The 14,406-nt window shown below is 41.5% G+C and overlaps 1 protein-coding gene across 3 annotated transcripts in view; it reads right to left on the reverse strand.

Annotated features, from left to right (window-relative positions):
- Positions 1 to 1,045: 1,045 nt before the first annotated feature.
- LOC144671643 (cell adhesion molecule CEACAM5-like) overlaps positions 1,046 to 14,406 on the reverse strand; it is an 86,415-nt gene continuing 73,054 nt past the window's right edge. For all 3 annotated transcript variants that reach the window (XM_078533649.1, XM_078533648.1, XM_078533647.1), the window contains 2 exons: positions 10,180 to 10,223; positions 1,046 to 2,476 (listed from right to left, as the gene is read on the reverse strand). In XM_078533649.1, the coding sequence (XP_078389775.1) occupies positions 2,360 to 2,476; positions 10,180 to 10,223 (161 nt within the window). In that variant the 3' untranslated portion in view covers positions 1,046 to 2,359. The remainder of the gene's footprint in view (positions 2,477 to 10,179; positions 10,224 to 14,406) is intronic.

The following is a 14,406-nucleotide window of genomic DNA, read 5'->3' on the forward strand; positions in this document are numbered from 1 at the left end:
CCTACTTATATATTCACTATTCAGAACCAGCCTACTGAATTTGAATCTTTCCCATGTATGCAGTTTTAAATGCATATGTTCATATTCTTATACAGTGCATATTTAAGTGTTAATAAGCGGAATTTTGAATGTGAAGACATTTATAGATATGTTCTGATCTACAATTTTATATTTATTGCCAATCTTTGGCAACGTATAATTGGAACTATTTGGTGTTTCAGCGATTTGCAGTGCTTTAATTATGAAAATTGTGGCATCTGTTTGAATTAATCTTTTGACTAAAATAGTTTAAAAACAAGTGCAGCTGCTGTTCGGGTCTTGAGATCTTGCAAAGAGACTTGCTCTGGAACTCTCCTGTTTCGAATTAATGATATGGAAACCAGTACAGTCCTGTCATTGCATGTCTGAGTCCGAAGCTGCACCTTAATTACAAGCTGTGGCTCAGTTCATAGCACCCTCGCCTTTGAATCAGAGGGTTGTGGGTTCATGTCCCACTCCCGGAAACCAAAGAACTGTGATTGTACTCGAAAGAGTTGCAATCTGTGACTGTTGATAACTCGAAAGAATTAATTACAATGTACTAGGAAAACATTGGCCGGGATTTTCTGGCCCCGTCGCGGGCGGGACCTACCGCAGGTGAGGCGGCGCCCCAGCCAGAAGTCCATTGACTTGCGGCAGGACTGGAAGATTCAGGCGGCGGGTGGGTGCGGAAAATCCCGTCCGTTATGAATGTCATTCTGGTCTACATTAAGCAAATTCTCTTGTGGCCAGTCACAGCCTGGCAATGGGCAGACTCATTACGTGAGATAATTTCCCAGCATCCTTACCCTTGGACAGAATGTAAGCATGTGCCATAAAATAAGTTGGATGAGCTGGCTGGAAGAAGAATAAGGCTTTAGCAAAATATGAAAAATAATCTGATTACCCAGAAAATATGGAGAGAGTTCCAATGAATACTTCTGTCTAAATCATAATATATCTGTAACTAAAGAGCTAGCCACTGCTTCCAGTGAACATTTTCTTCATATTTTACATTTTTAGCTCATTTATACCTATCATTGACAGTTAAATATTGTAGTTATTTAATACCTGTTTAGATCACCTGTTTTCTTTCAGATTGTATTTACATGCTCTTGTGATTATTTCTAGTGAGATTTTTCCTTATAGTATTAACTTCGGAAGATCTGGGGCAGAATTTATGTTGACTGTTCCAAACACTTGCATTTATAGTGGAGACGAAAACATCTCCCCTTTCACAGTCTGGCTGATATTACTAGATTTATAGACTCATAGATGTTTACAGCACAGAAGGGGTGAAACTTCTTTACTGTGCTGGTCACGAGTCATTTCCAGCTAGGAAGAATAAAATACAAACCCCTAGTTTGCCCAGCCAATACTACAGGGTAGAGAACAAAAGTGCTGCTGCACTCTGTGTAATAGTGTAACAGAAAGTTACATAAAATCTCAACAAACTTCACTTGCATCACAATATCGGAACTCTTACATTTGTGTCCCTCATAATTCTTTGCAAAACAAGAGCAACATCAGAAAATTGTCAGAGCCTGGAAAATACAATTAGATTTTGGTGTTATAAAAAGCTCACTCACACATCTCCATTACATGTGATGGGTAAAATAAGGGAATGATGAAAATATTAATTATATTTATGCAAAATAGTGGCTTTCCATAGCTAAAAATGTTGGGAATCCCTGTCCCACCCTTGCATATTAAAAGCAACATAGTAAAAAAACAAGCTCCGCCTTCCCAATGCATCTGCTGTATTAAAGAAAACTTGAGAAATAGGTCTCTTGCTTTTGGCTCACCAAATACCCTTTCTAAAGGAAGCTTGGGACAAGTCTGTGGAAGAGCCAGTAGTAGTCAAAAAAGAATGGCGGCACATTCATCAGAAAGGCCAGATTTGATTACTTGCTCTATATCATAGGTACATTTACTATGTGACTCTGGGTTAGAGCCTGATGTAAATCTGGTGGTACATTATTAGGAGACTAAGAACATATATATCAATGTTTAATTTAGTAAGCCTGGCGTTTTGGCAGAGAAGAATTGATGATTGGCTAGGAATGAATGAACTATCACCGTCTGTGCCCTTTTTCTTTCTTCTTTCTATTCAACAATTTTGGCCTAATTTTATGATGCCATGCCACAGTGGAATAATAATATTTAATGTAATTCAGTCCCTTTAAGAATTTTTTTAACCAAATTGATGTTGCATGTCTTCCTATTCTGTTTCAGAAGTTTTTCACTTTTGATTTTGAGAAGCTTAGGAAACAACATGCATCCATATTGTATTTGGGGTTGATAGTAATTAAAATTATGTCCAGTCATTTAAAAAAAAAACTCATTTAAACTTCAATTCAGCATAATCAGTCTTAATGTTTTCAGTTGTTGCAGCTGAGGTCTTTGCACCTTGTTGCAAAATGTTAGGTTGTGCATAAACAACATCTGGCTCTCTTGGCTGAAATAAAACGAAATAATAATTATAACACAATTGGAATAATGTATTCTTTGTGTACTTTACACACTTATAGATTTTGAAAATGGAAAATGCTATGCTGATATTGTTACCCAAGTATGTTGGAGACCAGGGACCGAATATTTTGTCTTCAGGTTGCAAAGTGCGAGTCGGGCTACATTGTGACAGGCAAACTGCACCCATGAACCCCGTTCAACTTCACCTGTTATTTTTATAAAATTCGGTAGGAGGTGGGTTGTGGGTGCAGCTTAAGAGCTGAGATTGAGTTTGGGCTTTTGCTTGGGTTTTTGTTTGGATTGGAACACATCAGCGACTGAGGCAGGTTCCTTCTGTCCTCTGCCCATAAAAGGGCACCACACGGTACAGCACCAAAATAAGATCTTGGGAAAGTCCTGACATGCTGCTGGAGATGACCTCTGACCCTGAAGTGTAATTTTTTTTGCTGGTTGATACATTATTGTCTTGTGTGAGCTTCCCCATTGAATGTTTTTCCTTAGTTATTAATTGTTCTATGGCAATTTTGCCACTCGACCCTGTCTTACCACTTCCCTGGTGCACCAGTCTTGTCACGGTTACTTCTTTTAGTCTCTGAGTTTTGAACAAACATATTGCAGCTACTCACAAAGCTATGCAAGCCCCACAGCAGCATACTTCACCTGTACCATCCCTCACTCCAATTCAGACCTTCTCACACCCACAGCAAGCATCTCTGGCTTACCCCCAGAGGCACCACAAGGAAGCCACAAAATCCTCTCTATCGTCCTCTTGCCTTTGCAACACTGGGGCGTGGCTTGCCACCCTCTCACTAGCATGCAATGATTAGGCCATCAAACCTTTGCCAGCCACATCTTTCCCTCCCCTGTTGCCCACAGAGCAATACTGTGCCCTCAGGAACATTTCATCCTATGAACTACATGATAAGGAAAGGCATCACACATACACATGTGGACTCATGTGCCTCCTCTTACCTTATTCCAAGATGGCCGACACTCATAGCAGCCAAGGGCCCTGGGATCGAGCTGCTCCACAGTTCTCTGAGCATGACCTGGAAATCCTTCTGCATCAGGTGGAGGCTTAAGCCCAGGCAGCCTTCCAGTTGCAGCAAGGCAGCTTAAGTGAATATTGCCAAGGTGGTCATGTGCCTTGATATTTATCCTTTTATATGTACTTTATTAACCTTACCACCAGTTCCTGCACTATTTTCAACCTTAGCAGTAGAATCGATCTTACCAACCTACCAGATACTCGCCAAACAGCTAGTTTCTTCCCCAACCAATCAAATTTCTTCTTTGCTGTGATGTCACTTTTTTTAAACTCTTCTTTTGAAATCGGCATGGCCCATTCCGAGCAGCAGACTGGTGTGTCTCTCCAACTCCCAGGTAAGTGTAAGCCTCGAGCCTCAGTCCTGATTTGTATCCTGCCATTCCAGGCTGTTTCCTTGCAGGTCTGCCACATCTCTGACTTCCAGGCAAGTGATGGGCGCATAATGCTTTTTCCTCATCATCCTCATCTGAGGAGAGGCCCCATTCCTCCTTATTTCCTGGGTCTAAAACCAACCTCCTTAGTGTCAGGTTGTGGAGCATGCAGCATACAATCACTCTGGAAACTCTTTGAGGTGCATATTGTAGCAAGCTTGCTGAGCTGTCCAGACATCTGAACCTCGTCTTTAGAAGGCCAATGGCCTTTTCAATGAGTGTTCTTGTTCGAAGTTGGCTCTCATTGTTACTTCTCTGCAGTTGGTTCTGGGGATGTTGCAGGGGTGTGAGAAGCCACTTCCTCAGGGGGTAGCCCTTATCCCCGAGTATCCAGCTGTGAGCCCAGGTGGGTGGGTCTAAACATTCTTGGCAGCCCAGAAGCCCTGAGGATAAATGAATCATGGAAAGTGCTAAGGTAGCAGCGCAGACACGTAAAAGCCTTTTGCAGTGGTCACATACAAGTTGTGCTCTTTCAGTTGATGTACTCCCTTAGCCTTCACAAATGTTGTCTTTATCACCATGTGTTCAGCCAACAACACCCTGCACCTGGCGGAATTCTGAGACTGACGCGAAAATCCTGTCACCCTCTGTGTTGAAGGAGATGAAGCCAGTCATGATGTCAAAAAGGGCATTGGTTACATAATGGATGCACCTGTGTGCTGCGGACTGAGAGATCCCACAGAGGTCAGAGCTTTGGAAAGAGCTGGTTGCAAAGAAATTGAGGATCACCGTCATCTTCAAGACCACTGGGATTGCATGCCTAAACTTTTTCCTTGGCTGGAGATCTTCCCTCAATAGGTTGCAAAGCTCAAGGACAACTTCTCAGGATAGATGCATCCTCTTCCAACATTGCCTCTTGATCATATCAAGTTACCCTCTTCCTAGACATGTTGTTCCTCAGCATTCTGCACCTCCTTCTTGCAGGCATGTAAACATTGTGGCGTCTCCCTGCCTTGGAGCTGTGCGGGTGGTGAGTGAGCCATTTCAGCTGTGGCTGTATGCACCTCAGATGGGGTGGGGCTTCTCCCATTGTAGATTGCAGCTGTTAAAAGTACTTTTTGTAACGTTCAGATGGCTGAGATTGAAGGCACAGGGCTCCTTCCTGCTGGAGTTCAGATGTGGTGGGTGTGCCTTTAAGAGAATCCTCTTTCCATTCCCCCTCCCTGTCAGACACTAAACTTGATTGCTGGCAGTGCCTGGTGCTTCAAAAGTTGCAGCAAAACAGTAAGCTAAGTTTTTGTACTTTCCTCATCATCTCTTCCTGGCCTGCCAAATTTCTCCGTGTCTCGACAGTGGAGACATGCGTTTAATGGAGTCAGAAACCACGTGGGAGCCAACGAAAATGGGGGGAGTTAGTAAGAACAATTTTTTTCCCCTCTCATAGTGGGGAACCTGATGTAAATGGGGCGGATGTGCGGTTCGCATAGGTGGCAAACCTGATCTATGAAAATGGCAAACAAAAATGGCGTGGGTTTGGGAATGCAGAGTCTGAAAGGTTAAAGTGTAGCCATTCATGCACTGAAACACACCTCCGGACACAGACAAAAATTCGGCTCCAGAGTACTGTACCACCAAAGCATTGGACATTAACTAAACGACCTGAAACCAATTCCCTTTTTAACTCTTTGTTCCAATAGGAAGTTCCTGATGGATAAAATTCTCAAATGCTGCAGAAGGACAGAATTGCTGGAAATAGTGAACTTTCCTACTGGGTTGACTTAGTGTTGTCATTAATGATTTGCGTAACATGTTTCAGCTTAGCCTATTATTTCTCAGCCAAAGAGTGAAGAAGAAAGTGAAAGGAAACATGTTTATTTGATCTTATAAAGAAACCAGATCTGCCTTGAGACTTATACATTTTAAGACTTCAAAGTAGTATGACATGTTTGAATAACTAGATTGTGATTGCAGGATGATCTGATTAAAGTGTATTAAAATCTAGTGCATGGTGGAACTTGTTTCATAGGATAAAAATTCATCAATGCCCAGTTTTAAGTGTGAAGGTGATGCTGCAGTCATATATAAGCTCGCACCGTTAAGGGAAAGGCCAGCGTAAAATTGGACCTTGGGCATCATCCAAATTGTTTGGATGGACTGCTGTCACTTGTAGTGATGGTTGATTCCTGGGCCACATTCATACCATGAAGTTCTGAGCAAGCAGACCCAATGCCTGCTCTGCTCAGGGCAGCCCAGTTTAACATAGGAGTCCAAAAACAGGCTTCACTGGCATATGCTAAGAACTTGGAACAACACTGCCTTCACTGGGGAGGGAATTTTAGAGGATAGGGCCTTGACAGCTGAAGACATGCTGGCAAAGGTGGTGTGAAGGAAGTAGGGAAATGTAGAATTCTTGAAGGGTTGTCAGACTGGAGGACTTTAGCAAGATAGGGAGGGGCAATGCCATGGAGGGATTTAAACATGATGAGAATTTTCAATCAATGTGTTGGTGGATTAAGAGCCAAAATAGGTCAGCAGACACAGGAGTGATGAGTGAACAAGGCTTTTATGTGATTTAGGATACAGGCAGCAGAGTTTATATGAGCTCAAGCTTATGGAAGATGGGAGATCGGCTTGGAGTGCATTTGAACAGTTAGGTCTGAAGGTGACAAAAGCTTATGAGGGTTCCAGTAGCAGATGAGGTAGGCAAAGTAGATTGTCAGAAGCTAAGTTTAGGATCAGGTAGGATGCCAACAATCTGGTTCAGCCTGAGATGGTGGCTAGAGTGGGCAATGGAATCAGTGACTAGTGAATGGGGACCAAAGCAATGGCTTTGGTTTTTTTAATGTTTAGTTGCTGAAATTTTTTTCTCACCCAGGGCTGGAAGTTGCACAAACTATCTGAAAACACAGAAGCAGTGGAGAAGTTGAAAGAGGTGTAGTAAGGTAGAGCTGGGTGTCATGAATGCACATGTGGACCTCTGGCATTTGTCTTTGGACAACGCCACTGAGAGGAAGCATGTAGATGGGAAATAGGAAGGGCTCCAGAGATCATGTTGTGAGGATGGGAAGAGAAGCCATTGCAGAAGATTCTCTGACTGGATATATATTGCATGTAGCAAATTGTTTTTACACTTTTAATTGATTAATTTTAGTTTTCATCCTTTGAAATCGTCCTCTGCACCTGTTACAGTATCGAACATGGTGATGTTTCATTGAAATAGCTGATGCTATCAGATTTTGTCAGAAGAAATAAATTAAAAAGGAAGTGGGAAACTTCTGATCATGTATTTCTTGAGCCTTAGTAAACCAAACAGTTCTGTAAAGACAGTAAAGCGCAGAATTCTAACTAATATTCTGGGAATCTATTTTGTTGTTTTGCTCTTCATTCTGTCTCCTCCAATCTAACAAGGTTAGTCCCCAGCACCAGCCTCGAGAGTAGGACAGTCAAAAAGCTGAATGGATGATACCTTTGACCAATTAGCTGGGAATTTTGCTTGTGCACTTCAGATTTGGGTGAGCATTTACAGATTATCTCCATCCCAACAACTCAGACTGGTAAACACAGATGGGTTAAAGTGTTGAAATGTCATTAGCCTGCAATCTACTTTATGATTCCATTAATATAGCCTCGCCATCAGAATGTTTTGAAATAGGACACAATGAATTACTTTTAAAGCGCCATGATTGCTCTGTAGTTGTAAGGGAAGATTCTTCCATCGATTAAAAACAATTTCTATGTGAATTCCGTGTGACCAAGAACTTGGAACAGCACTGTTTTACTAAATAAATTTTGATTTTAATCAATGTGTTTTACGTTGTTCAACTTGCAAGATCTATAGCATGCGCTCACACAGTCTGAGGTTGCTTTCTGTCAGCATGCCATATTTTACAGTATTAGTTCTGAAATTATTTCAATTGCAGTGAGCCTTAATGATTACATACTTAACCTACAAAATTTGGAAAATCTGTCAAGCTGCTTCAAAACACCTAACAACTTCAAATACTAACAACTCAATAAATAAAAATTGAAGAACAGCCTTGAATAAAGGTTTATAATCAGGGCCATTTTTTCAAGGTCACAGAAAAGGCTACATTTTTTAATGTTAGAGTTCAGAATTTTTTTTGGGATCGTGTTCTATAGTGCATGTTTTTAAATGACAGGTGAAAAGCAGTATAATGGGTCATGCACTTACAATAGCATAAATTGCAGCTATCACTAATATTCTATTAGCTGTGACTAATTCATTAAAAGCAATTTTTGCAGTCTGGAATTTAAGAGGTATACTCATGGGTGGGAGTGCACAACGGTCACCAAATGATAGGTTGGCTAAGCAACGAGGAAGGTAGTCAAAGTCTACAGCAGGAAGGTTGAAGGTGAGAAATTGTATAGTCTTTGAGGAAATACATTAGATGACTGAAAAGAGAAACATGCACTCATCAGGACACATGCAAGGATGCCAAATTTCAAATGATCACAACAAGTAAACTACAGGAGAAAAGGGTGCTGATTTGTTGGCAAATTGACTGATTGGCTGCTGCATTGCCATGGAGAAAGCAATGGGAAACAACAGGCTCCTCAATCTCCTGGGTAATTTTTTAAAAAGCGCAAGGCTTGAACATATTCCATGTTCCTTCAGTTGTTTGCAATAGGCAGAGTACAGGCCATACTCAACAGGCTTGCAAAACTCAAACACAATGTCTGCTGTTAGATATTATTCCACGATTGGGCAGCACTTGCTGAACAATTATGAGTGCACTAATTGCTACATGAATGACCAATTAAAGATAATCATTTGAGCTTGTAATGGGGCTCACTTATGCTTGCTAGAAATGACGTATGTTCATATGCAGGGACTCTTTCTCTGTAAACAAAAGGAATATGTCCAAGTCTTGCACGTTTTTGAATTACCAGGAGCTTGGGATAGGGGAGCTGGAGTGAGGCAGTGAGTGGAAGAGTTTGCAAGCAGAATGGAGGTGGCAAGCTTTTATAACATGCATAAGGCAGAGGAATTCCCTCAGTTGCTGGAGATCAATTTGAGCAAACCTCAGAGCCTTCAAAATGGTATTGCAACCCCCTTCTTCCCCACAACTCTCCCCCCCCACCTCCCCGCTCTGACTCTGGAGGGTCATGTCAATTTAAAAGCAGTAACATTGGGTCACAGTGGGGCAAAGTTTTGGAAGCACTGCGCTCGTGAGTATAGAAGTAACAGGATAGAGCAGATGAATGCTCGGCTGTAGAGATGGTGCAGGAAGGAGGGCTTTAGATTTCTAGGACTGGTTCTGTATTGGCCGGATGAACTGCACTTCAATGGGACACGGGGTCCAATTTCCTGGTGTGGCAGTTTGCTAATGCTTTTGGGGTTTGAATTAACATAACAAGGAACTGTGAACCTGGATGTAACATTAGAAAAGAGGAACAAGATGCACAAAGGATTGGGAGTAACACATAATATGAGAGTAAGAAATAGTAAGGTATTAGGTGGGATTAGAAAAGAGGGAATGCAATAGATAGTTTGGGTACAGTCAAAGAACATTCCTGTGAGGGGGAAAGGTATAGCAACCAAAGCCAGAACTCCCTGGATGACAAAAGAGATAAATATGAATAAAAAAAAATGTGCTTATGACAGATGTCACAAAGTACCTTTATCATTGGCTATTTCCCCCTTTTTAATTTTGATTGTGAACCTGTTTTATGAAAGTTTTTTTTTTCCTTTTAGGCTCCTGGTACACAGTTACATCTTTTGTGGATGGAGAGATGCCAACAGCATAAAGCATACAACTGCATATTCTGGTGGTTAAAATTCCCCGCATATTGGGTATCTCTGTTTTCAGAAAATTGACGGTTGCACCTTGGTCACCCATGAAAAATCCTTCCCATTTTCCCCTTTCCATTTCACTTCAAAGGAAACTTAGGTGGGATGAACAGTGGGCAGCCGATCAACAACTTCTATTTTTCCGCTCATTTCCAGAGTTAAAATCACTTCTCCTCTATCCAGCAAAATAGTTAGCAAGAATTAAATATGTTGATTTTTTTTTTCTCTACCTAACCAAGAAACACAGAAGCCAATAATGGTGACCTTAACACCGCTTTAGCTATCGTCAACTAATTCAGAAAAAATCAGGACTCAAACCTGGAACTTTGATTTTTACTTTTCTACCCATTATTTTATAAATACTGTTAATGAAGGACAATGCTGTATATTTTAAGTTGCGAAAGCTCTAAACAAATTAACAATAGAACTTCAAAAATGAACAGTCGTTTTTTTTTTACCTTTGTGGCTTCTATATTGGTCCCATTGCTAGGTGGTACTGGCCCTGTAAAGACAATAAATATAATTATTAGTCACAATATCACTTGAAGAGATTTGGGGTTTCAGTGACGCTCTGCTTTTCTTTCTCCGAAACAAAAATTCACACATTAGGAATTCATCTATTTCTTTTGTAGATTAATTGAAAAATAATAGGATTTTAAAGCTAAGCTGCCAAGAGTTATCCATTACTGTTTCCAACACTACTCTGCTCAGCTGACCAGAGGTATAATTAAATCAATCCAAACATCTCTTTAGCAGATCTTCCATTAATACTTTCACATTTTGAGGGATCTCTCACTCGTTCATTCTCTGAAACTAAGGGGGGTCATCTTGGAACTTGAGACACTTCTTTGGCTGAGGCTGAAGCTGCAAGTGATGAGTCAAGAGGTGCTGATGAGCCTAGCATGGTATTAATAAATAGAGCATTATATGTGTAAAATGATAGCTCAAATGTTTGAAAGAAACTATACTTAACAATCCTCCGAACACCATTATCCTCCTTAAGTTATATTGCTTTAATCATTTCTTGTAATTGTTTAACTAAAGATGGTAGCCACCCTTTTCCATTTTGCTGAAGGCATGCATTTCAGTTAGTTTAGGGAAATTGTAAATAGGCTGCTGCAAATGGCACAAGATGCTTTTGTTGCTGGTTGGAATTTCCTGTGAAGAAAAATCTGAAGAAACAGCTCTAAAGAAACAAGTTAAAATTACATAATATCTTGCCTTTTTCCATTTTTATCAGTTATTTATCTTGCTGTACAACAGAATAACATTATATAGAAAATGAACAGTGAAATAATTTTCTTGCATATTATTTTACATCATGTTATATTTTAAACATAAAGTAATGTAATATTACCAATCTACAAGGATAGGCAACACTCTTCTTCGTAAATGAAACATTTCTCCCAGAGTTGCACTTATGTCAAGATGAACTGCCTCCAACCAGCATACTTAAAATTTAGAGCTGGTTGTTGGGGATCCAGCGTCTGGGACTGAGTCAATAGAGGCATACACCTGAATCAAGGTTTAGTCTATACCCTAAACAAAAATCTCTAGGTAGTATTTCTATGCTCTAGTTAATTATTGCCTGTAAGTATGCTAGGAGCCCACCTGTGCCACACAGACACTAATGGCTTTTTATTGAGTGTTATACAAATGCAGTTACAAATTGCATGAGCTGCCACACACAAAGCTTTATGACGATGCAAAGCAGTGCAAATATTTTTTTTCCAAGCAACACAAAACTGCCAAATATCTTGGCGGTTATTGGATTAGACCATTCGGACATATATATCAGAATTATTGGAAGTTCGTGATGCAATCAAAGAGGAACAGTTAGGATTATTTTCTTGTGAGGATTGCATAGAGCAGGATATGGCTTTGTATAAGATTTTATAAGGCTCATAGAAAACCCAATTATATTGCTTTAATTTACCCTTTTAGTGACTGCTCTGTCTTTGCCAATGGCTGAGAAAGGTCCTTAGAAACTAATGAGTGCATTGCTATTTAAAAAATAGCTGTTCTGTTGACAGACTGGTTTAGGAACCCAGTGATCCATGGGAATTACTTTTTGCTGATGTATGCAGCATCTGAAGAAAGCTGCACCACCTTATTTCCCTATATATTTCCCTATATAATCAAGCTGCAGTTGTAGCACTGGCATGGTTCTCGAGTTTGTATGCCCCGGTGATAAGCTTCCATATTCCTTGGTGAATCTGTTCCAAGTGAGAAGCATTATACTTTGAATAGGTAATTAATTTACTATCACTGATCCTTTTGAAATGCAAGACAATGGAAAGGAAAATGTGTGGTTTAAAATAGGCTGCTAGTCTGCAATGAGCCTGTTTCACACTATGATGAACTTTTGTGAAACTGGGTCAGCCTCAGCTGGACTATTGTGTCTAGTTCTGGGCACCACACTGAGGAGAGTTGTGAAGGCCTTAGGGTGTGGAAATGATTTGCGAGAATGGTTTGGGATGAGGGACTACAGTTGCCAGGATAGATAGGGGAAGCTGGAGCTTTCCTCCTTAGAGAAGGATGAGAAAAAATTTGATAGTGTTCAAAATTATGAGGAGTCTAGACAGTAGTTAAAGAGAAACTTTTCTGATTGGTGGAGGGGGTCGAGAATCAGAGGACACTAATTTAAGGACAAACTTTTTTCTGCAGCGAATCTTTAAGATCTGGAATGCACTGCATGAGTGTGTGGTGAAGGCAGATTAAATCAGAGCTTTTAAAAGGAAATTGGACAAACACCTGAGAGAGAAAATTTTCAAGGCTACAGGGAAAGGACAGGGGAGTGAGACTAGCTGAGTTGCTCTTGCAGGAAGTCAGCATGGAAACAAAGGATTAAATGGCCTCTTTTCTGTGTTGCAATATGATTCCATTGGCATGGACCATTTTCAGTTCCATTATCGCCTAACCCATCTCTATTCAAACATGAATTTATTGGTAAAATGAACTAGAGTAGATAGAGACCAATCAAAATAATATAGGATACTATAAAACAATGAATCATAATAGAGGTGCATCCTAACTAAAGATGACCAATATTGCAACTGTGAATATGTCATAATGATAAAACCACAAATAGTAAATAATTAATAAAAATATACACTTTTTGCTTCAATAAGAATTTCACACCCTACAGTAAAAGTATTTCTTCAACTGAACAATCATGATGTCTTTTCACTATTAGTTGACACTTTAAGGAATGCAATATCTATGCATGATGGGAGCCATCATATTAACCTTTTCTAAATAAGCAGAGAGCATAAATTAGAAAAGGCATTTTGATTCAAATGTATTTACCTTGAATGCAGGGTTGTTTTCTTTGAACTGTTGCGCATTCTGTTTGCGATGAAGGGTTGTATTGAAAGATACAGGGCAGAATTTTCCGTTTGACACGTGGGGGGGCAAGACCTGCACGCCGACGCGTATGACGCGCGGTGACGTCGGGCGAGTGTCCCAACGTCACCATGCACCATCGCTATATTTCGGTGGGCAGGTGCGCGACGATTTCCGTTGCGCACCTGCCATTAATTAACGGGCCACTTAAGGCCCTTGAGGCTCCAATTGACGGGGATTTTGCGGTGCCCGTGCGATCTTCGGCTCATCGCACGGGCGCAACGGGTAGCAGAAATTTATATGAACCTCATCCACGAGCAGCAGAAGGGGGCTCAGTGGGGTTGCGATGCTACAGATTTAAAACTTACTGTACAAAAGTTACTGAAACTTGCCTGTATGAGCTGGAAAAGTTCAAAACGCATACCAGCTGCTTGGACTGGACTCATAACCTTCAGGTCAGCACTTTGCAGTGAGGATTTGTTTTGGGGCCTGTAGGTTTCAGGAAGCCTCCCTGAGCCTGGGAATGGGAGGTGATCTCTCCACTGGAGGCACCTCCTCTGAGGGGGAAGGGAAGACTAGAAGGGGCCAGGCGTCCACATTCAGCCTCCAGAGGAGCCACCTTTCGGAGGTCAGGTACAGGCATAAGGGGTGCAGGACAAGAGGTAGTCCAAGATGGAAGGGGCCACAGAAGAAGCCACAATCCTGTTGCTAGGATATACAGGCAGTGAGGCAGCTACATCAATATGTCTGAGATGCATTGCCAAAGGAGGCTTCGTCTGTCAAGGGCGACAGTCAGCACTATCTGTCAGATGATTGGGCCAGAGATCTCAGCTAACTGTGTGGGTGGACACCCCATGCCCGTGGCTCTAAAGGTCATAGCTGTCCTCAACTTCTATGCTTCCAGCTCCTTCCAGGGGTCAGTGGGTGATCTTTGCGGTATCTCCCAAATCAGCTGTCCACACTTGTGTCAAGCAGGTCACAAATGCTCTGTTCAGGCGTGCATTGACTTCATCCACTACCGCTGGGACGAGGATAGCCAGACAGAGCAAGCCAGAGGCTTCTTAGCGATTGCTGGCTTCCCCCACATCCAGGGCGCAATAGACTGCAAACATGTGGCCATCAAGGCGCCAGCAGGTGAGCCCGGTGCCTTCGTCGACAGGAAAGGCTTCCACTCCATGAACCTGCAGAGAGTGTGAGATCACAGGATGTAGATTCTGCAAGTCTGCGCAAGGTACCCAGGCAGCTCCTACAATGCCTACATCACTCGCAGGTTCTGGGGCTCTTCAGTGCTCCAGCTCGGCTGGATGGATGGCTGCTGGGTGACAAGGGCTATCCCCTTA

The sequence above is a fragment of the Cetorhinus maximus genome, chromosome 33, assembly GCF_964194155.1.
Source record: "Cetorhinus maximus chromosome 33, sCetMax3.hap1.1, whole genome shotgun sequence".
In the NCBI taxonomy this organism is placed as follows: Eukaryota; Metazoa; Chordata; class Chondrichthyes; order Lamniformes; family Cetorhinidae; genus Cetorhinus; species Cetorhinus maximus.